The following is a 26,589-nucleotide window of genomic DNA, read 5'->3' as shown; positions in this document are numbered from 1 at the left end:
CACACAAAGGAATTATAATAAATTGTCTAGAGAGAGGCTTAGGCATTCTGGGTCAACAGTGTGATATTTAAAAAAAATCCTGGGGGCAGGGTGCCTTGGTGGCTCAGTCGGTTAAGCGTCCGACTTCAGCTCAGGTCATGATCTCACAGTTTGTGGGTTCGAGCCCCGTATCAGGCTCTGTGCTGACAGCTCGGAGCCTGGAACCTGCTTGGATTCTGCTTGGATTCCCTCACTTACACTCTCTTTCTCTCTCTCTCAAAAATAAACATTTTTTTTTTAAATCTTGGGCTGCATTAATAAATTAAGTGCCCAGATGAAGGGAGGTAATATTTCTACACTCTTCCCTGTCCTAAGACTACATCTGCATTATTGGTTTTGATCCTAAGAGCTACCTTCAAGAGGAAAGTGACAAACTGAACTCTTGCAGAGAGAGATGACCAGGACAGTGAAAGTCCTGGACACTAGGACAAGTGAGAATAGTGGAAGGGGTGGGAGGTGTTTGGTCTACAAAAGAAACAACTTAGCGAGTCTGCGAAGACTTTCTCTAAATATCCCAGGAGCTGAAGCGGGGGATGAGGTTCATTTTACAGGCCAGAAACAGAATCACAGGGTGAAAAAAACAGAAAGACAAAATTCAGTTCATTCTAAAGAAGACCTCTCTGGCAATTAGACTATCTAAAATTAAGTAGGTTGGCTTGTGAGTTAGTGAGACCCATAGAGCAGAGCTGCCCAACAGGACTTTCTGTGACTCTGGAGATGTTCTACATATGCGCTTTCCAGTATGGTGGCCACATGCCACATGTAGCTACTGAGCATTTGAAATGGAGCTAGTGGGACTGAGGAACTGAATTTTTATTTTACTTCATTTTAACTAATCAAAATGTAAATGGCCATACATGTCTAATGGCTACTATACTGGACAGTACAGAGAGCTAGAGACAGTCAAACCTACATCAGGGACATTCTAGATGGTATGTCTGTATTGGAGGAAGAACTGGACAAGATTACATCACCAAATCCCTTAACAATTTGAATAATCTATATCTCTAGGCAATTAATGAAAGCTGTAGGCTATGAAATAATTTCTTATAAAAATGAATTATTTTAAATTATTACACTTTGGTAGGAGATTGCCTCTGGTGGAGATTGGTGGTAATGAAGTGTTAATTTCAATTCAATGTAACAAATGTTAGTTTCCAGGCGAATCATTTCATCACCGAAGGTGAATATTAAGTACATTTCAGTAAGTAACTCCTCCCACATAAATACAAATTAAGTAACTCACTGGAGAAAAGCAGAGAACAACATGCAAGTTCTTCCTTGATCTTGAAATGAAGTATTCATACAGATTATCAAAGGTAGGAGGGTGGCGAGGCAGCTCCTTTTTCATTACCGATATCAGACCTTGGGTGATTTCATCCATCTCGTCTCGCGCAAACAGATTGGAGATCTTTGAGAAACAGACAAGAAAGTGTTCTGTTTTTTACAGGTTCCCCACACCAATTCACTGCCAGAATCTGGTCCCTTTTCCCCCCCAATGTGTCATCTTTTGTCATATTTTCTTTCTGCATCTCCACAGTCAAAATCCTCCATTTGCCAGAGATGACCAAGAATACTACTTTTTATTGAGCAGTTCAATCAGGAGAAAATGTTGTTTCCCTTGGCTCAAATAGCTTCCACCAAAAATGTATCTACCATTCCAATCGTCTCTTTAAAATGTCCAGTGACACTCTGTACTCTCTGATTCTCTGACACAATTCTGGGTCTGAAGTAATTTTTTTTTCATTTTACTGTTTGTGTACTTTTTTATCAAGGTATAATTGATACACAATATTATATTAGTTTCAGGTTATTCAACATTTATATACTTTGGGTAATAATCACTACAATAAGTCTGGTTACCATCTGTCACCATACAAAGGTACACAGTGTTATTGACTATATTCCCGACACTATATATTACATCCCCATGACTTCTTTATTTTATAACTGGAAGTTTGTACTTCTTGATCCCCTTTACCTGTCTTCCCCACCCCCACCCCAGCAAGTCCCCCTCCCTCTGTCAACCACCAATCTGTTCTCTGTTATCTATGAGTCTGGGTTTTGTTTTGTTTTTTATATATCACATATAAGTAAAATCATGCAGCATTTTCTTTCTCTGTCTGACTTATTTCACCTAGCATACTACTCTCAAGATCCGCCCATGTGTTCACAAATGGAAAGATTGCATTTTTTGTTGTGTCTGAGTAGTATCCCTTTGTGTGTGTCTGTGTGTGTGTGCGTGCACGTGTGTGTATACATACATACCACATCTTCTTTATGCATTCATCCACTAATGGATACTTGGGTTGTTTCCATATTTTGGCTATTGTAAATAATGCTGCAATGAGCATAAGGGTGCATATATCTATTTGAATTAGTGTTTTCATTTTCTTCAGATAGATAGTGGAATTGCTGGGTCACAAAGTAGTTCTATTTTTAATTTTTTGGGATCCTCCCTATTGTTTTCCAAGTGGCTGCACCAGTTTACATTCCCACCAACAGTGTATGAGGGTTCCCTTTTCTTCACATCCTTACCCAAACTTGTTATTTCTCATCTTTTGGATAATAGCCATTCTGACAGGTATGAGGTGCTATCTTGCAGTGGTTTTTATTTGCATTTCTCCAACAATGATGTTGAGCATTTTTTTCATGTGCTTATTAGCCATCTGTACATCCTCTTTGGAAAAATCTATATTCAGATCCTCTGGCTGGAGGATTGTTTGGGTTTTGTTGTTGTTGTTGTTGTTGTTGTTGTTGTTGTTGAGTTGTATGCGTTCTTTATGTATTTTGAATATTAACCCATTATGAGTCATACAACTTGCAAATATTTTCTCTCAGTCAGTAAGTTGCCTTTTAATTGTGTTGATTGTTTTATTCACTGTGCAGAGCATTTTGGTTTGAAGAAGTCCCGCTTGTTTATTTTTCCATTAGTTTCCCTTGCTTTTGGAGTCAAATCCATAAAATCATTGCTAAGACCAACTTCAGGGAGCTTACCACCTATATTTTCTTTTAGGAGTTTTATGGTTTTAGGTCTTAACAATTCAAGTCTTTAATCCATTTTGAGTTAAACTTTTGTACATGATGTAAAGTAGTGCTACAGTTTCCTTCAGCCAGTTTTCCCAACACCATTGATTAAAGAGACTGTCCTTTCTGCATCGTATATTCATGGCTCCTTTGTCATAAATTGACCATACATGCATGGCTTTATTTCTGAGGCTCTCTATTCTGTTCTGCTGATCTATTTTTATGCTAATACTACACTGTTTTGATTACTATGGCTTTGTAGTATAGTTTAAAATCAGAGATCATGATTTATTCACCTTTGTTCTTTTTTTTTTCAAGATTGTTTGGCTATTCAGGATCTTTTGTGGTTCCATATAAATTTTAGAATTCTTTGTTCTAGATCTGTGAAAAATTACATTGGAGTTTTGATAGCTATTATACTGAATTTGTAGATGGCTTTGGATAGTATGGCCATTTTAACAATATTAATTCTTCCATTCCATGAGAAGAAAATGTCTTTCTATATATTTGTATCTTCTTCATTTCTTTTATCAATGTCTTACAGTTTTCAGTGTATAGGTCTTTCACCTCTTTGATCAAATTTACTCCTAGGTATTTTATTCTTTTTGATGTAGTTGTAAATGGCATGTTTTCTTAATTTTTCTTTCTGCTAGCTCTTTATTAGTATGTAGAAATGCAACCAATGTTTGTATATTATTCTTGTATCCTGAAACTTTACTGAATCTGTGTATTAGTTCTACAGTTTTTTGGTGGAGTCTTTAGGATTTTCTATATATGATATAATATCATGTGCAAATACTGACAGTTTTACTTCTTCCTTTCCAATTTGGATGACTTTTATTTCTTTTTCTTGCCTGACAAAAAACTTCCTGTTAAGTATGATATTAGCTATGGATATGTAACCTGAGCCGAAGTTGGACACTTAACCGACTGAGCCACCCAGGCACCCCTGGTCTTTATTATTTTGAGGTACATTCTCGCTGTAGCCACCTTCTTGAGGTTTTAATCATAAATGGATGTTGAATTTTGTCAAATGCTTTTTTAAGCATCTATTGTGATGATCATACAATTTTTGTGTTTCATTTTGTCAGTGTGATGTATTATGTTGATTGATGTGGATTTTGAACCATTCTTGCATCTCTTGAGTAAATCCCACTTTATTATGGTATATGATCATTTTACCATATTGTTGAATTCAGTCTGCAAACATTTTACTGAGGATTTTTGCATGCGTGCTCATCATGGATATTGGTCTGTAATTTTCTTTTCTTGTGGTGTCTTTGGCTATGGTATCAGGGTAAGTCTGTCCTTCTCAGATGAGTTTGGAAGTGTTCCCGCCTCTTCAATTTTTTAGAAGGGTTGGAGAATAGCTATTAAATGTTCTTTCAATGTTTGGTAGAATTCACCAATGAAGCCTCTGGTCCTAGACTTTTGTTAGGAGGTTTTTGATTACTGATTTAACATCCTTACTAGTAATCAGTCTATTTGGATTTCCTATTTCTTCATGATTTTGTCTTGTAAGTTTCTAGAAATGTACCTATTTCTTCTAGGTTGTCCAATTTGTTTGGTATCAATTGTAACTACCTCTTTTATTCCTGATTTTATTTATTAGAGTTCTCTCTCTCTTTTTTTTCCTTGTTTAGTCTAGCGAAGGGCTTGTCCATTTTGCTTATCTTTTCGAAGAACCAGCTCTTAGCTTCATTGATCTTTTCTATTTTCTTTTTAGTTTCTATTTATTTCCACTCCGACTTTATTATTTCCTTACTTCTACTAACTTTGAGCTCCCCCTCCACCATTTCTAGTTCCTTTAGGTGTAAAGTTAAATTGTCTATTTAAGATTTCTCTTATTTCTTGAGGTAGGTTTGTATTATTATGAACTTCCGTTTAAAAAACATTTTTACTGCAGTGCATAAATTTTGGTGTGTTGTATATCTGTTTTCCTTTGTCTCTAGTCTTTTTTTTAATTTCTCCTTTGATTTCTTCTATGATCCAGTAATTATTCAGTAACATGTTGTTTAATCTCTATTTACTGTCTTTCCAGTTTTCTTCTCATAACTGATTTCTACTATCATACAATTATGGTCTGAAAACATACTTCATATGATTTCAGTCTTCTAGAATTTATTAAGACTTGTTTTGTGACCTAACCTATTATCTATCCTGGAGAATGTTCCATGTGCACTTAAGAGTGTTTTCTGCTGTTTTGGGATGGAATGTTCTATATCTATTAAATCCACATGGTCTAGTGTATTGTTTAGGCTGATGTTTCCTTACTGATGTTCAATCTGAATGATCTATCCATTGATGTTAAGTGGGGTGTTAAAGTCCCCTATTTTTATTGTATTGCTGTCAATTTCTCCTTTTAGGCATGTTAATATTTGTTTAATATATTTTGGTGCTCCTATGTTGTTCACATACATATGACACATACATAGATGTCATATCCTCTTACTGGGTTGACTCTTATCATTATGTAGTGCCTTCTTTGTCTTTTGTTACGATCTGTTTTAAAGTCTATTCTGTCCTGGGGCGCCTGGGTGGCTCAGTCGGTTAAGCATTTGACTTCAGCTCAGGTCATGATCTCACAGTTCATGAGTTCGAGCCCCACATCAGGCTCTGTGATGACCACTCAGAGTGAGCCAGCTTCGGATTCTGTGTCTCCCTCTCCCTCTGCCCCTCCCCCACTCACATTCTCTCTCTCTCTCTCTCAAAAATAAACATTAAAAAAAATTTTTTTAGGGGCGCCTGGGTGGCTCAGTCGGTTGGGCATCCGACTTCAGCTCAGGTCACGATCTCGCGGTCCGTGAGTTCTAGCCCCGCGTCGAGCTCTGGGCTGATGGCTCAGAGCCTGGAAACTGTTTCCGATTCTGTGTCTCCCTCTCTCTCTCTGCCCCTCCCCCATTCATGCTCTGTCTCTCTCTGTCCCCAAAATAAATAAACGTTAAAAAAAAATTTTTTTTTTAAAGAAGGGTTTAAAGTCTATTCTGTCTGACCTGAACTATACCGACTTTCTTTTCACTTCCATTTGAATAGAATATCTTTTTCCATCCCTTCACTGTCAGTCTGTGTCCTTAACTTTTGAATTGGGTTTCTTGTAGGTAGCATATAAATGGGTCTTTAAAAAAAAAAAAAACCCATTCAGCCACTCCATGTCTTTAGTTAGATAATTTAGTCCACTTACATTTAAAGTCGTTTTTGATAGATATGTACTTATTGCCATTGTGTTAATTGTTTTCTGGCTGCTTTTGTGGTTCCCCTCTGTTCCTTTCTTCTTCCCTTTCTCTCATCCCTTGTGGTTTGATTACTTTCTTCAGTGTTAGGTTCAGATTCCTTGCTCAGTTTCTTTTGAATGTTTACTGTAAGTTTTTACTTTGTTGTTACTGTGAGGTTCATTGTATCATTTCATTATATAATAGTCTATGTTAACTTGATAGAAACTTAAACTTGAACACATTCCAAAATTCTAGTTTTACTACCTCCCCCCATATTTAATGTTTTTGATGTCACCTTTTGTGTCTTTTTATATCCCTTAACTGATTATTATAGTTTTAGCTAATTTTATTACCTTTACCTTTACTACCTTCATAGTAGTTTCGTAAGTGACTAACCCAACCCCTCTACTATGTATTTACCTTTTCCAGTAAGATTTTTATTTTTGTATGCTTCCTGGCTATTCATTAGTGCCATTTCTTTTCAGCTTAAAGAAGTCCCTCTCACATTTCTTATGAAGCTTGTTTAGTAGAGATGAGTTTGTTTAGCTTTCACTAACCTGAAAATCTGTTTATCTCTTTTTCAATTCTGAATAGTAACCTTGCTGAACAGAGTATTCATGGTGGGAAATTTTTTTCTTTCCTTTAAGCACCTTAAATACACTGTGCCACTCAGTTCTGGCCTGTAACGTTTCTGCTGGGAACTCAGCTGGTAACTTTATGTATGTATGTATGTATGTATGTATGTAACAATTTGTTTTTTCTCTTGTTACTTTTAAGATTCTCTATATCTTTAACCTTTTATGTTATGTCCTGATGTGAATATCTTTGGGTTCATCTTATTTGGAACTCTTGGCTTCCTGGCCCTGGATGTCTGTTTCCTTCTCCAGGTTAGGGAAGTTTTCAGCCATTATTCCTTCAAATAAATTTTTCCCCCTTTTTCTTTCTCTTCTCCATTGGGCCCCCTATAATTCACATATTATTCCATTTGATCCCCCATATGTCCCTTAAGTTATCTTCATTATTATTTTTTCTTTTTGATGCTCTGTCTGGGTGATTTGCATTGCTTTGTCTTCCAGCTCACTGATCTGTTCTTCTGCTTCTTCCAGTTTGCTGTTGAACCCCTTTAGTGTATTTTTTCAGTTCAGTTATTGTTTTGTGCCAGTTTTGCACTTTATACCTACCCTGCTTGCACAGGTGAGCAGGCTTGAACAAGGTACCCTCCTTCCACCTTGCTAAGACAGGTAGGGGTGAGTGAGTGATCACGGTACTATCCTGCCACCTTGTTGAAGTTGGAGAGCATGGGTGGTGACTTCTGTTTGGTACTTTCTTATGTCGTCTATATCTTAAAGTTCTCACTGTGTTCATCCATTCTTCTCATGAGGTCAGTGAACATCTTTATGACCATTACTTTGAACACTTTACCAGGTAGGTTACTCATCCTCATATCATTTAAGGTATTTTTCTGAGATACTTTCATTTATAACATACTTCTCTGCTTCTTCATTTTGCTTCGCTCTCTGTGTTTGTTTCTATGAGGCAAAAGAGATATTTCTCCCAGTCTTGAAGCAGTGGCCTTATGTAGGTGTGGACCTTCTCATTCAACTTTGCCCTAGCTCTTGGTTGTCTCACAAAAGTTTCTTATTATCTAAACCACTGATTTATTGTTGATATGTCCTTCTTGAGGGTATACCAAGACCAGTCAGTGTTCCAAGGGGGAGGAATCTCATTTAGCACCTGGTTTCAGGCTGATTAGAAGCTAGGCCCTCAGGCAGCAGCTTTTAAAGGATGCAAATACAGGGGCGCCTGGGTGCCTCAGTCGGTTAAGCGTCCGGCTTCGGCTCAGGTCGTGATCTCGCGGTTTGTGAGTTTGAGCCCTGAGTCGGGCTCTGTGCTGACAGTTCAGAGCCTGGAGCCTGCTTGGGATTCTGTGTCTCCCTCTCTCTCTGCCCCTCCCCCGCTCATGCTCTGTCTCTCTGGCTCTCAAAAATAAATAAACATTAAAAAAAATTAAAAAAAAAAAATAAAGGATGCAAATACAGGCAGTCCTGTAGGGCCACAATCATAATCCCTGCTGGCCTCCAGACCAGGAGGTCTCTCTAGATTGAAAAAATTGGGGCTCCAGACAAACATATAAGCTCCTTTCTGGGAGGTCTCATTGAGCTCTAGCAAGGCCAAGGGGTTGTGCAAGGACGGTGTCTTTTGCTTACATTCCCTGCCAGTGTCTCCTCAGCCTCTAGCTGTGTGGGAAAGCTAAAGCCTGTCCAGCTGGATGGAAGCTCCAGGCTAATAGGCCTTTTTCACAGGAAGACCGGGGTTGTGTTTCAGTCTGCTGTCTGTGCAGTGTCCTGGTTGTGGCGGCCTGCCAGGAACTGTCCTTCCAATGTTACGTTCCCGGAGAGCTCAGAAAAGCCGGTCCCCTTGGCCACGGGCATCAGGAAATCAAGGGGCATCCCCACGTGGATCGCCTGTGCTTGTTGGCTTTAACTAGGCAGCTGGAGAGGGTAGAAGAGGCGCACACTTGCTGGCTTCAGAAAGACAGTAGGAAAATGTTTTGACTGCATGCTCCCATGGGCTTCAGGACTGCAGTAGTGAGTGCCTCGTCTGAGTGTGTGCACCAGCTTTAGAATGGGTGGGAGAATATTTCAACCATTTGCACTTGCCAGCCCCATCCAGGGAGTGATGGAGTGACCACTACTGCCCATGCTTGTGGACCTTACCTAGGGAACAGGTGAATGCTGCATTCATTGCTCATCTACTCCAGCCAGAGAGCAGAGGAGTGGCACAACCACCCATGCTCTCCAACTTCAAAAAGACAGCAGGATAGTATCGTGACCACCCACTCACCCCTACCTGTCTTAGCAAGGTGGCAGGAGGGTGCCTTGTCCAAGCCTGCTCACCTGTGCAAGCAGGGTAGGTAGAAAGTGCAAAACTGGCATCTGCCAGCAACTTCATCGCTGGGGAGACTTTTCAACTGTCCCCTGCCTGTCCAGTGGATACTTTAAGGTTAGCAAATGAACCTCCTTCACATATAATCCAGGCATTGCTTAAACTGCTGGTGTTTTTTGTTTGTTTGTTTGTTTGTTTGTTTGCTGGGTCTCAGGATGAGACTATCTGGGAGCCCCTTAAAAGGAGAACCTCAGTTTCCTATAGCACTTTGAGTCCCTTGGATGTCAGCCCTCTTGGTTTTCTTGCCTCCTCCTCCTCCTCCTCCTCCTCCTCCTTCTTCTTCTTCTTCCTCTTCTTCTTCTTCTTCTAACCCCATTGGTTTTCTAAGCCATAGGTTTTGGGGGCTTGTCTCTCTGGTGTATAGCCCAGGGGTTGGGGTGCCTGATGTGAGGCACCAGCCCTTCACTGGTCCAGAAGAAGCTCCATATTTGTGAGATCCCTCCCTATTGCATGTTGCCACGCTGAGGGTGATATTTTTGGCAAGACTATGTCTCTGCCCCTCCTACCTGTCTTGATGTGGTCTTTTTATCCTTTGTTGTGCTTATCTGGTTTTCAGATCTTTTTCAGAGGGAAATAACCCATACGTAGCTGTAGATTTGGTGCCTCCATGGGAGGAAGTGAACTCAGGATCTTCCTATGCCACCATCTTGCAGAAGTCCTCTCTCCAAGGTACTTAAGTAGCTTATGCAGCAGCAAGCATCGATGGACACCATGGCGCGGGGAAGAGTTGACACCATGGGCCTGATTTTGAGAAGAGTGTGCTTGCAGGGCTAGCACTTGGCCAGCATCTGGGACCTTGGGTTTAGAATGTCTCCTCCATTACTAATTGATAAGGTTGTTCTGTGCCTGGACTATTCATACAAACGTTGTGATAGATGGTGAACATGTGCTCTCCTTCTGGGAGTCTGCAATTCTGGCAGTTGTGTCTAGGCAGGGAGTGATGGCCAGACCAGCCCCCAATAAAACTGCTGAACTCTGAATCTCAAACAGGCTTCCCAGAACAGATACACAGTGCATGTGTTACCCATCTCACTGCTGGAGGTGAAGCATACTCTGTAGGGCCCGTTTGGTGAGAAATTAGGAAAGCTGCACATGGATTTCTCCAGACTCCGCATGATGTGTCTTTTTCTTATTGATCTGGCCACGAATCCTTGCTGTGTTGCTGTAATAAATCTTAGACAAGAGTACAACTATATGCTGAGTCCCATGAGCCATTCTAAGGAAGCACCAACCATGTGAGTGATCGTGGAAGTGCTGATAAAGGTGGTGTCAGAAAAGGGGACACAAACATCTACTGAGAGCTGGCAGAATATTTTCATCTCTTTTATACTCCTGACTATTAGATACTTCGGTCCTTCTAAAATAAATTACAGGACCAAACTGAAGACTGATGAAATAGATACACAATCATATTTAAAATGGAACAAAGCACACACACACACACACAAAATCTGGACGTGGGCAGCATTAATTCCAAAGGAAGTTTTTAAAAAATCTACCAAATCTTGTACATTAATCATTTCTAAAATGAAAAATGTATGTTAAATGGCCTCACCTCTGAAGAGTTGCTACTTTTTCTATTCAAATATAATTTACATCTTTTAAATAAGAGCTTTCCTTTCTACTTTTGAGACCTACCTCCCCTGAAGATAGCAGGTTGTTAAGATATTCTAGAAATGCCTCATCTTTTATTTCATTGTCAGTAAAGATGAAGGTGATACCTTTTCCTTCAGCACCAGCAACTTTGTACAGACCTTTTAAGTCCTCTGTCAGATTATTCACATTATAAGACCTAAAAAGGGCGGTAGAATAATTAAAATAAAAAATATAGGTACAGTCATAATTTATTTCAAAACACAGTATAACCCATGGTAATTAGAGCATAATCTGTACCTGTTCCAAGAGATATTAAGTAATAATGTCTGCTAAAAAAACCCACAGAGATTAGAGTGAAATGGCTATATGTTACCATTCAAAACAAATATGTCTTATTTAACTTGAGAAGTGAGAAATGGGAATTCACCAGAAGTGACTCATGAAGAGCAATTGGAAATTCAGAAATGGATTTTTATTCTCTGCAAGGTGACGGTCTTCCACATCAGATTTTGGCCAAGTGAATATACGTATAATATCTGAAACTAAGCTGAAACTTGGATGAGTTGGATTGGGAAGAAAGTCAAGATAAATTATAAATAAAATTAGTGATAAATTATATATAGTGATAATTTGCACATCACATTAAGAGGCTAGAGGCACAGACAGCCTATAGAAGAAGATGCGTTATGCGATGCAGTATAAATAATAGAAATGGTATAATTATGTAGTTACAGATTATGACAAGGAGAGCCTGGTCTTTGCTTTTCTGTTTACTCTGTTTCCTATGACATGTATATGCTACTGGAGGTGACATGATGTGCAGAAATAAAGCAGACATTTTCTGAAGTGTTGTGTATAAATCCTCATGAGTAAATTGATGACACAGACATTTTCACTTGAAGGAAGTATACAGTGCAAGTAATAGGGAGTTCAAGTAAGCCAGAAAGACCACGGGCAGTGGAATCAGAAGGACCAGGGTTCAAATCCCCACTCTGCATCTTTAGAAATGTTCCTTCACATTTTTCAGCTTCTGTTTCCTCCTCTGCAAAATGAAGATGATACCTGTTTGCAAAGGCTGCTGTGAGCATTAGAGATGATTCAGCTAAGTGCACTTGAGTGAAAAAATAACCAGCAGAACCAGCTATCCCCTGTTCTGGGTGGCACTACAGGAAAATGTCTTGTAGACTGACAAAAGGAACCCCATCGAAAAGAGAACGTACATCCCTTTCAAAATAATTCCCAGGGGGGACATTCATTAAAAGGAGTCATTAGGGCAGAGCAATATTGCTTCCTGGTGTCGCCAGACGGAGGTGGTGGTCCAGAGCACGGGCCCTGGATTGGTTGATTGACCTATGAAAGGCACACATTACTGGGCCAGCCATTTGCTGTCTCTGAGAACCGGCTCGCCCTGGGAGGGGCAGTCAGCAAGACTCCAGTGCCAGAACGTCAAGAAGACAGAAAACAGGCAAACTGCAGTTAGCGCTCTGGGAAACTGGGAGGACTGCATGTCCCATGCAGGAAAGCACCTGCTACTCAGACCCAGCCACCCGGGAACATCGGCACAGTGGTGCCAGAGCTTCCAACTGTTTCAACAGTCAGAAATCCATCTTCTGTGTGAAATCTCCCCAATTTCTTGAGGTTGACAAGTGATTTAATACAAGTTAATCTCTAGATATTTGATGTTTTGTTCTTTTAAGTGCTCTTGTAGTTTGTACCTTGTTAAATGTTTGACCTCTTTGGCAGCAGGGGGGGTATGCGTGTGTAAACTGTGAACCTAAAATGTATAAGGAAATACAAAAGGCCAAATATTCAAGACAACCTTGAAGAAGAATAGCAGGGTTGTTCAAGATGTATTAAAACTACACTAATTAAAACAGTAAAATTATTTACCCAAGGGATATAGGAGTGCTGATGCGTAGGGGCACTGTACCCCAATGTTTATAGCAGCACTTTCAACAACAGCCAAATTATGGAAAGAGTCTAAATGTACATCAACTGATGAATGGATAAAGAAGATGTGGTTTATACATACAATGGAATACTACTTGGCAATGAGAAAGAATGAAATCTGGCCATTTGTAGCAACGTGGATGGAACTGGAGAGTGTTATGCTAAGTGAAATAAGTCAGGCAGAGAAAGACAGATACCATATGTTTTCACTCATAAGTGGATCTTGAGAAACTTAACAGAAGACCAGCGGGGAGGGGAAGGAGGGAAAAAAGTTACAGAGAGGGAAGGAGGCAAACTATAAGAGACTCTTAAATACTGAGAACAAACTGAGGGTTGATGGGGGGTGGGAGGGTAGGAAGGGTAGGTGATGGGTATTGAGGAGGGCACCTGTTGGGATGAGCACTGCGTGTTGTATGGAAACCAATTTGACAATAAATTATATTATAAATAAATAAATAAATAAATAAATATTTGGTAGAATTAAAAAAAACAGTAATAGTGCAAAAATAGATAAATCAGTGGAATAGACTATAGTCACAGACACAATCAGTTGATTAATGGGAAAGAAATGACACTGTAATGTATTAGGAAAAACATGACCTTTTCAATAATGGAGTTGAAATGATTGGATACCTATATTGAAAAATATAATCTTGGGTGCCTGGGTGACTCAGTCAGTTAAGCGTCCAACTTTGGCTCAGGTCATGATCTCACCATTCGTGGGTTTGAGCCCCGTGTCAGGCTCTGTGCCTGGAACCTGGTTTGGATTCTGTGTCTCCCTCTCTCTGTGTCTCTCCCTCTCTATGTGTCCCTCCCCCACTTGTGCTCTCTCTCTCAAAAATAAATAAACATCAAAAAAATTTTTTTACATAAAAATATAATCTTAACTCCTACCTCAGACTTTAAAAGAAAATAAACTCTAGGGGCACCTGGATGACTCAGTCGGTTAAGTGTCCTCCTCTTGGTTTTGGCTTAGGTCATGATCTCACATGGGATGGAGCCCTGAATTAGGCTCTTCACTGACAGTGTTGAGCCTGCTTGGGATTCTCTGTCTTCCTCTCTCTCTCTGCCCCCACCTCCCTCTATCTCTCTCCCTCTCTCAAAAAAGAAATAAACAAACATAAAAAAAAAAAGAGAGAAGAAATTCTAGATGGGTTATGGTTCTAAATGTTAAAGGAGTATATTTTATTCATAAATGTGAAGGAAATCACAGAATATCTTCACAGGTAAACCAATACATTTTTAACAGAATACAAAGATCACTAAAATAAAGGGACACAATTGACACCTGAAGTTTCACTAAAATTAAGATCCACTGGGAGTGAAAAGGCAAGCCAAAGACTCAGAGAAGATATTTATAATGCACACTCTGACAATGGAACTGTATCCAAAACCTGTAAAGAACTCCTAAAAAATCAGTAAAAGAAAGAATCACACCCTAATTGAAAAAAAAAAAAAAAAAAGCAAAGGACATACACAGACATTTCACAAAAGAGGCTGTCCAGGCCCAAAGGGGCTGTCTTATGGCCCATAAGAGGTGAAAATGTGCTCAACGGTATTAACCACGGGATACGCGTGACATACGGTGACACGGTGTCACCACGGTGATATACCACCACACATCCACAGGAATCACTAAAATGAAAAAAGGCTCACAGTCCAAAGGTGGGCCGGGATGCGGAGCAACTGAAACTCTCATGAACCATTGGTAGAAGCGTAAACTGGCAGAACCACTGTGGAAAAACTATTCCTCAGACCTACTACAGCAGAATGTATGCGTACTCCATCCATAATCAGCAATTCTATCTCTGGGGGCATACTCAGACATGTACAAAAATATTCATTACAGCTCCACTTGCCAAAAAATCCCGGGTAAACAAATTGTGGTAGTATGTAAGCAAATGGGAGATTATACAGCAATAAGAATGAACAAACTATTGGTACATGTAGCATCATGGATGAATCTCACAAACATAATACCAGCAACAAGAAAAGAGTAGATCCCGTAGCATTTGATTGATATAAAGTTCAAGAATAGGTTAAACTAGGGGTGTCTGGGTGGCTCAGTCGGTTAAGCGACCAACTTCAGCTCACGTCATGATGTTACAGTTCGTGGGTTCGAGCCCCGCGTCGGGCTCTGTGCTGACAGCTCAGAGCTTGGAGCCTGCTTCGGATTCTGTGTCTCCCTCTCTCTTTGACCCTCCCCCTCTCACCCTCTGTCTCTCTCTCAAAAATAGATAAACATTTAAAAAAAGAGGGGAAAAAAAGAATAGGTAAAACTAATCAGTGGGGTTAGAAGTCAGAATATGGTTAACCTTGGGAGGATAATGACTGGGACAGGATGTGGGGGGTACTTATGGGGTGCTAATGTTTTATTTCTTCATCTCTAGGCTAACGACACAGGTGAATTTACTTTGTGACACCCGTGGTTTGTGTACATCTCCTTAAATACATTGCACTCAAATAAAAAGTTAACTTCAAAAAATGCACCAAATTGTTGTGTCTTAAAAAGACATTTTGCTTCAGAGAAATTAATGATAGAAAAACATATTGCTGTGTTTTATTTCATCTTACCTGGTTAATGTAATCTGGAATATTTGATATCCAGCGATAAAAGAGGCCAGTCTAGAAAGACTTTGTTTTCCTGAACCACCAACACCCACCAGCAATGCATTTCCACATGATGTTCGAATTATTCGTGAGATCTGTTTTGAAATAAAATAGTATTTCTTTAAAAATAGAATTTAGCTGTTTACATTTGCTTGCACTCTACAGGAGTCCAAACTTTGGCGATATGCTTGTAGACAACATTAGACTTTTTCCTTTAATGAGATATGTCAGAGTTTTTTAAATTAATGTCTCATATTGATTTATTCAACTCAAATTCTTTCCTTGGACATCATGAAAGAGAGAACAAATTGGCTTTCCTATCTCCTATTTCAAAGCTATTTTCTGTGTGTGTGTAATTTTATTACTTTCAGGCTCAATGCATGATGGAGTTGCTCTTCCCAATCCACAGAAAGAAGTTTACAATTGTCTGCTTATTATTCAGTCTAACACACTGACCTATATAGACACCTCACTCCACAATGAATATCACCTCTATTGTATCTCTGCCAATGAAAAAAAAAATTTAAGTACCAAAATTCTACTTACAAGGGGGAGGGGGGCAGAAAGGCATTTGTAGAAAAAGACTGAGAGATGGCCTTTAGTCTTGTGTTGCTTTTCTATGGCTGATTTCCTCAATAAGAATAAGGCTGGAATTGTTCAAATCTTATGTAGGCCAATTGAAGACATTGCTAAAAAGCTGTCTTTTACATTAATATTACTGATTAAGATGAAAGTCTAGATGGATCACTAAATTCATTATCACCACTAAAGACCTTTTTTTTTTTAATGCAAGTTTTACAGATGGCAGACGGTAACAACACTTTGGTATGTATTAATTTTATCATTATATTTTTTAACATGTTAATCACGTAGGCGGCTGTGCACCATAATAGGGTCCCAGGTCCCCAAGACCTTGCCAGAGAGTGCTCAATAACTACTTGTTGAGTGAATGAATGTGAAACAGCCCTAGGACATCTGGAAATTCACCAACTTTGCAAAAGACAAACATATAATAAATACAGAGTAAGCTGCCTCGTCTTTATCAAAACTCCCTCCTCTGTTCTGACTTCCTGGGGAAACCCCTTTTCAATTTATAAATTATACAAACAGCTCCTTTCTGTAGCCTTTCAGACTTGAATCAAAGCATGTTCCTTTGGGTGTTGCCTCTAATTGGTTTCTGTTTTTACACCACTCCTGTGTACCTGCCTCACCCCTTCCCCATCAGTTTGCCAATAATCTGTAAGCCGATCATAAAACTGATTTTTAAAAGCAGCAACTTTTCCTCCATGGGGAACAGGATTCTCATTATATCAAAATAAAATTTGGGGAAGGACGATTTATTCACAGAGTTCTGCAACTTACTTTCTTTCTAGAAAGAAAACTCAAGGTGTCAAAAGCCCTGAACACAAAACCTGTCAATTTGCCCAACATTTGCTGCCGTGTAAGTGGACTCGGCTAAGAGGTTTGTGATTAAGCCTTTGTTTTCTGAGACAGTGCTCGGACTCAACCTAACGACGCTCTCCTATATACTACCTGATAGTACACATTTCTTCTCTCAAAACATCTATCGTGAAATTTACTAAGCTTTTACATGATCTATTTATGTCAGCAAATACTCAATAGTTAGAACCTTAATAAGATGAGTCATTGCATCTTTAAAAAACACTAGATCAAGAGATGTTCCTCTAATGATTTCATTGAACTGTCTCTGGTAGAACTGGAGTTTTTCAGACAGGAAGTCAAAGGATGGTACCTGTGGGTAGGGAGAGAGAGAAAAACAATACTTAAGAGCCAAAATCCATGAAAGCAGAACTTGTAAAGGCACTCGAAAGTAATTCTAATTTTTTTTTAAAAATCTAATGGATTTCCAAAAATCTGTCATGGATTCTGTTGACTTTTGGTTAATTCTATTTTCAGAAGCCCAAAACCTCACTGCATTAACTGGTTTCCAATATGGAATCATTCCTTGACCTTTCCCTTCAAAAACCCCAGCACCAACTCCTATCCCTGGGGATTATGATTGGAATATAACAAATATTTCTCTGTTTATATTTGCTTTTTAATATTGTTTATGGATTTTTAAAAATACACAGAAGTTTTACATTGTTGATGTGGTCAAATGGTTTTGAATATTCATGTACTTGTTTCGTAAATTTTTCTCCCCCATTTAACTCTTTGAATTAACTCTTCAGAATTACTTTGTTTATGACCCTGCTTAAAAAATCTTTTTGGAGTCCCGTTTCAAATTTCATGAAACCTATATATTAATTCAGGGAGAATGATGTTCTAATTTAATCAAGTCAAGTTTTATCATGTTTAGTCCTAGATGTTTTACATATTTGTTGCTGTTGAATGAAGTACTTTGATGTTATGTTTTCTATCTTGTGATTGTTGGCAAGAATTGGCTAACTTTTTCTATAAAGGGCAGAATTAGGCTTTGTGGCCTATATGGTTTGTCACAACGATTTGTCCCCACCCTCGTGGTGTAAAAGTGGTCCTCGGCAATAATAAGTAAGCAAATCGGCATGGCTGTGTTCCAGTACAACTTCAGGGATGAACACTGAATTCGAATTCCAAATCATTTTCACGTGTCACACAATATCATTCTTCTTTTGATTCTCTTCCCACCCATTTAAACATGTAAAAACCCTTCTGAGCTCACAAATCTAACAAAAAATAGGCAGTGGACTGAATTTAGCCCATCAACTGTAACTTGGCAGCCTCTGGCATAGAGGATAGTTGTTGAGTTTGATATTTATATTAGACTTGGTCATCTTACTCAATTGTTAGTGGTTAAAACAGATTTCAAGTTCTTTTACATTATATTAAGAGATAATCCTATCATCTGCAAACAATATTTTTGTTTTTTCCTGATAGGTAATTTGTTTCATTGTCTAGAACTTTCATAATATTAAATAATCGTGATAATAGTAGGCATCCTTGTCTTATACCTGACTTTAATGGATTGCTGCTAAATTTCACTGAAAGAAATATTTTACTTGGTGTATGATGACATGAATCACAACATATAACTAATGAAGAAGTTACAACAACTCCATGGTGGGACTCTGGGGTAGGGAGAAATATCTAGTTGGGTGAGTGGTCAAAAAACTCTTTTAAAAGGCAAAAATAAATACCAATTCATAAACTTTGGGTACTTCAAACACAGTGTCTTCAGGTTCGTCACCAGTTGGTTCAGGCATCTCCCGGAGAAAATCTACAAAGTATGGTTCGGGAAGGACATAAGATGCCACATCTGGGCTAATATTTTCCTCAATGGCGTGAACAAGATGGATATTAAACCACTGCTCATCTTCAGAAGTTATAAATCTGAAACAAAAATGCAGGAGGAAAAATGCAAAATATAAAGGCATCTTTCCTAATTGAACATGTCCAACTTCCCTCCACCTCCTCTAAGGCCTTATCCTGCACCTCCATCACAGACAGGAAGACATAACTCCATTCAAGAGAGTTATAACATTGACTATTACTTACAGAAAATACTGGCAAAGAATCTCTCCTTGATCAATCTCAGGCTCCTCTGAACCCTCTTTCCAATTAGAACTTGACTTTTGGGTTTCCATGCCCTTCTCTGCATCACCCAATTTTACCAAGAATTCTGTCAAGTGGCTTTAGTTCCAGAATCCTCCATTCCCCATGCTTTGTAAGACCAGCATTACCATCCGTGTTTTATAGAGGAGGAAGCTGAGGTTCAGAACAATGACCCGGCTTATGTCCCAGATTTCACCAAGTAAAACCTACATGGAGTTCAAACGTTTTAGAAAATATACACTACTAAAATTTGCCTCTGAATGTTGCCAAGTCTCTGATGATGTGGTGATTTGAAAAGATACCCTGTGGAAATAATACTGGAGCAAACTGGCAGAGCATTTTTCAAGGGGACCAGCAGGTGGGAAATGACATCAATGCTTCACAAGCCCCAGAGCAAATGAAGACAATACTCTTAATTATTTGAGTAGGTAATGCAGGAATTAGGCTCACAGTGTCAACTTCTTATATAGTACATTTAAATTCAAGTGCTGTAATATACACCTGTCTGCAATTACTCTGTTGCACTCGTGTTTGAAAAGTGATAGGAGAACAGATATCGAATCGCACTCCTCGGATTTTATGGTTAACATTCCTTGCCAAATTCTGGAAAGATCTCGAAGATTGAAAATGTAGTGAAATTTAGAAGGAGTTGGTAGCATCTTCACCTAGAGGTGGACAAAAACATAATGCTCTCAGTTTTGTTTTCAGATAAAACCAAAAGCAGAACTGCTTTTAGAACTACTTCATTTCACAAATTTTATTTTAAATCAAATAGGCTGAATAAATAAACCAAGAGTAAGTTCATATTTTTGTCACAGCACTGATGAGAAAAACACATCATAAATAAACCTGCATAGGATTTCAAAGACCATAAGTCCTTGAATAGGATCGATTCAAGAATAACACTCTAGATGACAATTCCAATGCCTGTTCTATCACCATGAGGTGGCTTTGAACAAGTCACTTTCCCCTGAATTCTCACCAACTATTTGAGTTGTGGGAATAATCATTACTAATCATTGTTAACCATATTAATGTGTATATGGAAGTATGCCATAAAAAAAAAAGAACTGAATGTGAGTTGGTTGCCATTGCAGTTAAGAACAAGGAATGTTCACTTCTAAAGTCAATAAGGACTATTTCCACAGGTTCCATTAAGGTCTTTAGTATATTTGGATTCTCCCAATATATTTGAATATCATAATCTAGATTTCACTGTGGAGATCTAAACTCAATCAACATGACTTCAAATATCTATTTTTCTATAATAAGTTGACAGGCAAGTCCAACATGTAGCTATAATGATGAGGTAGCTTTTCTGGGTTGTGTTTGTGTCTTTGTTTGAACACTAATTCACTTATTATTTCTACCAAGTTCAGAATCCAAACAGGCAAAGCTATAACAGTGATACATTCTTGTACGGAGAGATACCTGTTAAAGGATAAACTTGAGGTGTACTAGGTGTGGGAAGCACTGCTAGCCATGGGTAAAGATTGTAATTGACACCATTAGCATCATTTTTGAACGTGAAAACAACAATACTGGTGATACGAAGTAAACTCTCTGCATGATTAGTTCAGGATAGCATATGCTTTCTCTAGGACCTATTCATGGTATACGCCTTTTCCACATTGAAAAAGTACCCCAGTGAGCTCATAGCATTATTTTTACAGGCTAATTCACAGTGTATGTTAAGACAGCAGGTAGCCAGGGAAGACAGAATGAAGACAAGTGTTATTTTATCAATTATCCTTCAATTTCCTTCTTTGCTCAGTTCCATTTGCAGCTAAAATGTTCATTCTATTCACCAACATGTAAAATTATATTATAAATATGCAGAAATAAAGGCTGTGTGAACATTGCTTATAAAAGACTGCCACTTTGCTGTAAAAGACTACCACTGTGATGACAGCTATTGGCAACTCAAGCAATCATTAAAGAGAATCAAATACATTCCTTTTTTCCCCTCTCCTTCTCACACATTAACCTTCTTCATTCCTTTCAATTTTTGTCAACTTCTTTCTTTTCTCACCTGGGCTTCTGCTTTAAAGCTGTGTAGAGTAATGTAAAGGTGAAGTGGTATACAACAACTAAAAATGCTTTGTGAAGATGGGAGGTTTGAGGAAAATATACAAAAAAGGGGGTGCTGCTTCTATGGGAATGGGGAGGGGAGGAAGATTCATTCATTATTCAATGGCTATTTACCTCCGGCTGCCTGTAAGAAGACACCAGAGTGACTTAGAAAATACTATAGTAAGTAGCAGCTCAATCCGCTGCCATCAGGGAGCTTCCATTCTAGTGGGGGGAGCCTAGCAATAAATAAGAAACAAATATATTGGTAAACAAATAAGCTGACAAATAATAATGACATAAGTCATGGTCAGAAAAAATAAAGTAGGGTCAGGAGACAGATAATGCCTGTGATAGCCCCTCTGAAGGTAAGAATGGTGAGAATGAGTAGTATATGATGGCCCAAAGGACCAAAAAATGTGGGGTGTTCAAGGAACAGTGCAGTGGAGGGCAATGCAGCTGGAGAGAGAGGCAAGCAGGGGCGGCTCCGGTGGAGTTTCACAGGCCAGAGCAAGGCATCGGGTTTCACTGTAAGTGTACCTGGGAGTCTACTGGTGGTTTTAAGAGGGAGTAAGGATCTCTGATTTACTTCTTTGAAAAGCATTTTAGAACTGTGTAAAGAACAGACTCTAGGAGGGCAAGGAGAACGCAAGTCACTGTATGGTCCAGAGGGCAGGTGCTGGAAGCATCTATCAGGGTAGTTGCTTCGAGAGAGAGCTCAGCTTTGGGATATATTTTGAAAGCACAGTTGCTGAGACTTGCTGATGGATTGCAGGTAGGGGGTTGACGGAGACAAATCAAGCACGGCACCAGTGTTTTAACCTGAGGAGCAGGATAATTGGTGTTGCTATTAACTAAGAGGCAAAGGTCTGAGGGAAGGTCATATTGAAGGACACTTGAGGGTTCTGTTTGGACACATTAACTTCAAGATGGTTATTGGACATCTAAACAGTGATGTCTACTAAGCAGTTAGAAATAAGCATACAGCCAAGCAGAGAGGCCTGGAATGGAAGCTGATTTTGACATTATCAGCACAGAGATGGTGTTTAAGGCCCTGAAGCTGGAGAGACCATCTGGGTAAAGCATGGAGATAGGGAAGAGGTCCTAGCATCGAGATCAGGTGCACTCCAGCATCTAGAGGAAGGGAAGAAGAGGGGGGACTTTTAAAAAGATAGCCTGTCAGACAGGAAGAAAACCAAGAACATGAGGTCTTCAGAAACCAAGTGAAGAAAATGTCAAGAGGGATAATTTATGTCAAATGCTGCCAAGTGAGAGGAAGAAATCAACCTTTAGATTTGGCAAGATTGAGGTCTTTGGTGACTTTGCCGAGAGCAGTGAACAAAAGCCTGTGCAAAATAGGTTAAGGAGGTAAAGAAAGATGAAGAAATAGAAGCAGTAAACATTTATACAACAAAAAAAGCTTTGATGGAAAGACACCCAGTAGGCCAAAGCTTTTCAGAAAATATATATACATATATAAGCACATGACATTGAACAACAGCCCCACTGGAAAAACAGATGGATCGTACCACAAAAAATTATTTCAGACGCTCAACCCTTGCCATTCATTTTGGAGTTATTTTAAGAGAGACAGAACAGCATGTACAAAGACCGTATGTTGGCAAAGGGCAGCCCCCATGCAAGAAACCGGTCACCATAGGGGGCTGCGTGGATGGAGAATTTCATAAGAAACACCCAATTCCTCTCCTGATAATTCTTTTTTTTTTAATGTTTATTTCTTTTGGAGAGAGAGAGAGGCAGAGAGAGAAGAAAACAGAAGATCCAAAGCAGGCTCCGTGATGACAGCAGCAAGCCCGATGTGGGGCTCGAACTCATAAACTACAAGATCCTGACCTGAGGATCTCTGACCTGACCTAAGTCAGACGCTCAACCAACTGAGCCACCCAGGCACCCCTGCTAATTTTGTATCTAGAAATTCCCTCATCCACCCAGGAATCTGAGAGGCTGGCACCCTCCAGAAGTCTCCAGGACAGAAGCTTCCTCCCAGATGTGTGTAATTGGCCTAGTGAATGTTTTTGGCATATACCTCCACCTTGTTTTTACCTCAGACCTACACTTAATTGTTTTCTCACGAGTCTGCTTTAAGCCATCTTGGTGACAGCTGTATGTTTCCTGAGCTTTACTTAGGGCACTGGCCCTGTGTCTGAAAATCTAGTCTATTTTGTTAAGTACACTTCCATCCATTTACTAATTCCCACTCCATCTCAAGACTCACACAAGTTAGATTTTAAGTCTCAGATAGCTAAGAACATCTGGAAATCCATGTATTCAGTCAGTCAGGAAATAGGCGAGTGTCTGAGATAAATATCAGAGTAACAAGCAGAAAAGCAGTGTCCTCGTTTTAGCAAAATTCTACTTTATCTTGGATGTCATGTGTGGTTTATAGTAATGTCTCATACATATGGAAAGCATCATCCAGTCAGAATATTTGCTCCCTGGAAGGAAAAGGTGTCATAAATCTATTTGAGCACCTAATTTGTCTTTTCAAAAAAAAAAAGAGAGAGAGAGAGAGAGAGAGAAAGAAAACCCACTACTCCGTGATGTGATGATAAGTTCATGGGCCACAAGGTGAGAACAGGCCAAATAATAGTAGATTTTTTGTTATTACAGACAATGACCCTTCTGTACCTTAGTCCACTGCCACAGCACTCTGCCTGCTGAAACTAAATTTCCAATCATTTCACATATTTCAGGTTTGAACTTTCTGCAAGGATCAAAGTACCCACAGCCAATAAGTCCTGGAAAATAAAACAAGATTGAAGGTACAAGCTTACTAAAAGATAAAAGGTACATGTTTATCCCAGGGAATAAATCATTACAAGACCAACTAAGCTGGGTGACGTTAAGCATTTCTCTTTCCATGTTTAGCTTTCAGTATTAATCATATCAGAGATATCATTCATCATTAATCAAAACAGTTTAACAAATAAGCAAACACTCACATACGGATGACTAGACTGAGAAACACAACCTTGCTGGATGCAGTAGAAGCCTCTGTTTGTCCGTCGCTGTCCACAACCCCTTCCTTCCTCCAGAGGCAGCCACTACTCTGACCTAACGAGATACCGCGATTTGCTTTTCTTTATAGGGTGGCCCACTTATGGGTTTGACCTTTAACATTTTCTCTAACTTCAACTTTTGAAATTTAATTTGATGGAATCGTATCATATATTCCTTGGTGACTTGCTTCTTTTGCTCAACCCATTTCTGGGCTTCGGCCATGTTGAAGCACGTAGCTGTGTTTGTTCATATTCACTGCTGCATAATGGCATTAAGCTGTGTGCCTAGACCACTATGTATGGATCCGCTTTTACTGTCAATAAATATTTGATTGTTTCAAGGTTTCTGCTATCATGAACATTGTTCTATAAACATTCTTGTAGAACATGTGTGTCATTGATTTGTGGCACAAATCAAGTAACGATGGGTTAAGGGTTTAAATATGGAAGGCAAAACTGTAATGTTGGGAAGAAAACACAGACAATATCTACATGACTGCTGGATAGGAAAGGACTTCTTAAATGAAACTCAGAAAGTGAAAATCATAAAGGAAACAAATGATAAACTGGCATATGCCTGGAAATGGAACTGCTGTGGGTGTCCACACATTCTGCTTTACCAGTAATGAGGTCCAGTTATTATCCACAGGGCCTGTCACAATTTATACACCCACCAGTAGGGGGTGAGTGTGTCAGTCCTGCACATTCTCCCCAATGCCTGATTTTGTCAGAATTTTTCATTTTTGCAAATCAAGTGGGTATAAAATGTTATTTCCTTGATGATCTATCTATCTATCTATCTAGAGCATGCGTGCATGAGCATGGGACAAGCAGAGAGGGAGGGAGGAAGAGAATCCCGAGCAAGCATCACCTTGTCAACATGGAGCGCAATACACTGCTTGGTCCCACAAATCGTGACATCATGACTTGAGCCAAAATCGAGTCTGATGCTTAACCAACTGAGCCACCAAGGCGCCCCTCCTTGGTGTTTTAAATTTGTATCTTTGCATCTTTGCCCACTTTGGGGCTTGTCTTTTCACTCTTCAATATTGCTTTTTAAATGAACAAAAGTTCTTAATTTTAATCTAGTCAAACTTGTCATCTCCTTTTATGGCTTCTGCTTTTTGAGTCTCATTTTATAAGCTCTTTCCAGGGGCACCTGGGTGACTCAATGGGTTAAGTGTCTGACTCTTGATTTTAGCTCAGGTCATGAGACCAAGCCCCACTTCAGGCTCTGTGCTGATATCATGGAACCTGCTTGGGATTCTCTCTCTCTTCCACTCTCTCTGACCCTCCCTTGCTTGTGTTTTCTCTCTCTCTCTCCCAAAATAAATAAATAAGCAATAAATAAATAAATATGCAAATAAATAAATGAGTTTCTTTTCCTACTCAGCTGTCATGCAGATATTTTCTTCCAAATATTTTATATCTTTCCTTTCTATATTTAAGTCTTTAATCCACCTGTATTGATTTTATGCTTGGTGTGAGGTAAGGGTTCAATTTCAATTATTTTCACATAACAATTACTAAAAAAAGTCCCAGTACCATTTACTAAAAGTCTTCCCTTTCCCTTCTAATCTACAGCACCTGCAATGCCAATTAATGTCCATATATACATGGGTCCGTTTCTCTTGTATGTCTTCATATATGTAATTTTTAATTAAATAGTTTATATGAGCATAAATTTGTTATCAAAATTCCCATTTCATTAACATATCGAAGTGCTACATTTGACTTGATATATTACATTGTTAACCTATAATACATGTGCTGTCATTCATTAGCCCAAATTTCTCTGATTAATTGTGTCAACAAAACAAAAACACAAATGTTTGCTTACACCAAAGTCAAACTTCAACAAGGCTATTTCTAAATATTCCTGAGTTTTAGAATAGACTATAAACATGAGTCTTCTTAATATTTAGTCCCTCTTCTCTGGTATTTAATTCTCAATTTCAGATTCTTAATCCCTACTTCAGACAGAGCCTTTTTATCTCTTAAATAAGGTTTTGCATGGCTTATGTCCATTATGTAATAGGATAAAAAAATGTAACACCAAGAACAGTCATACCAAAAATTTTGTCTATTGAAGCATTTGAAGGTAATGTGCAATTAAACACAGTAAACTGTCTTTTTAAACGTTGTGGAATATCATTTCGACCACCTCCAGGGTGGATCATTGCTGCTATGAGCTGCACATCAACAATAGTAGTGAAGTCTCCAGGCTTATCTAAGCTATACATTCCTTCCATTTCCATCATTTGTCGCACGATCTCATTAGTTACCTGAAATGTACACAGTGATAACTTTAGTAAGTATATCTATCATATTCTTGCATGGCTCTTACAAAATGGTACACATAAAATAGTCAACTCTTATCAGTGAAATGCTTGTAAATGTTGATAATAACCTGCAAGGCAATTTTATGTAAATGCTACCACTCATGGGGGTGTCTGGGTGGCTCAGTCTGTTAAGTGTCTGACTCTTAGTTTTCGTTCAGGTCATGATCTCACGGCTTCACAGGTTCAAGCCCCACATGGGGCTCTGTGCTGACAGTGCGGAACCTG

The 26,589-nt window shown here is 39.0% G+C and overlaps 1 protein-coding gene across 6 annotated transcripts in view; it reads right to left on the bottom strand.

The window, feature by feature from the left end:
- The window catches only part of DNAH8 (dynein axonemal heavy chain 8), a 325,383-nt gene that overhangs the window by 120,811 nt on the left and 177,983 nt on the right, over window positions 1-26,589 (bottom strand). For all 6 annotated transcript variants that reach the window (XM_042986265.1, XM_042986264.1, XM_042986266.1 and 3 more), the window contains 8 exons: window positions 26,094-26,307; window positions 23,652-23,761; window positions 19,434-19,597; window positions 18,518-18,710; window positions 17,011-17,133; window positions 15,345-15,475; window positions 10,863-11,016; window positions 1,286-1,450 (listed from right to left, as the gene is read on the bottom strand). In XM_042986265.1, coding sequence (XP_042842199.1) covers window positions 1,286-1,450; window positions 10,863-11,016; window positions 15,345-15,475; window positions 17,011-17,133; window positions 18,518-18,710; window positions 19,434-19,597; window positions 23,652-23,761; window positions 26,094-26,307 — 1,254 coding nt within the window. The remainder of the gene's footprint in view (window positions 1-1,285; window positions 1,451-10,862; window positions 11,017-15,344; window positions 15,476-17,010; window positions 17,134-18,517; window positions 18,711-19,433; window positions 19,598-23,651; window positions 23,762-26,093; window positions 26,308-26,589) is intronic.

This window comes from Panthera tigris, chromosome B2, assembly GCF_018350195.1.
Source record: "Panthera tigris isolate Pti1 chromosome B2, P.tigris_Pti1_mat1.1, whole genome shotgun sequence".
Taxonomy (NCBI): domain Eukaryota; kingdom Metazoa; phylum Chordata; class Mammalia; order Carnivora; family Felidae; genus Panthera; species Panthera tigris.
The sequence above is the reverse complement of the archived record's forward strand: the minus strand, read 5'-3'. Positions and strand labels throughout refer to the sequence as shown.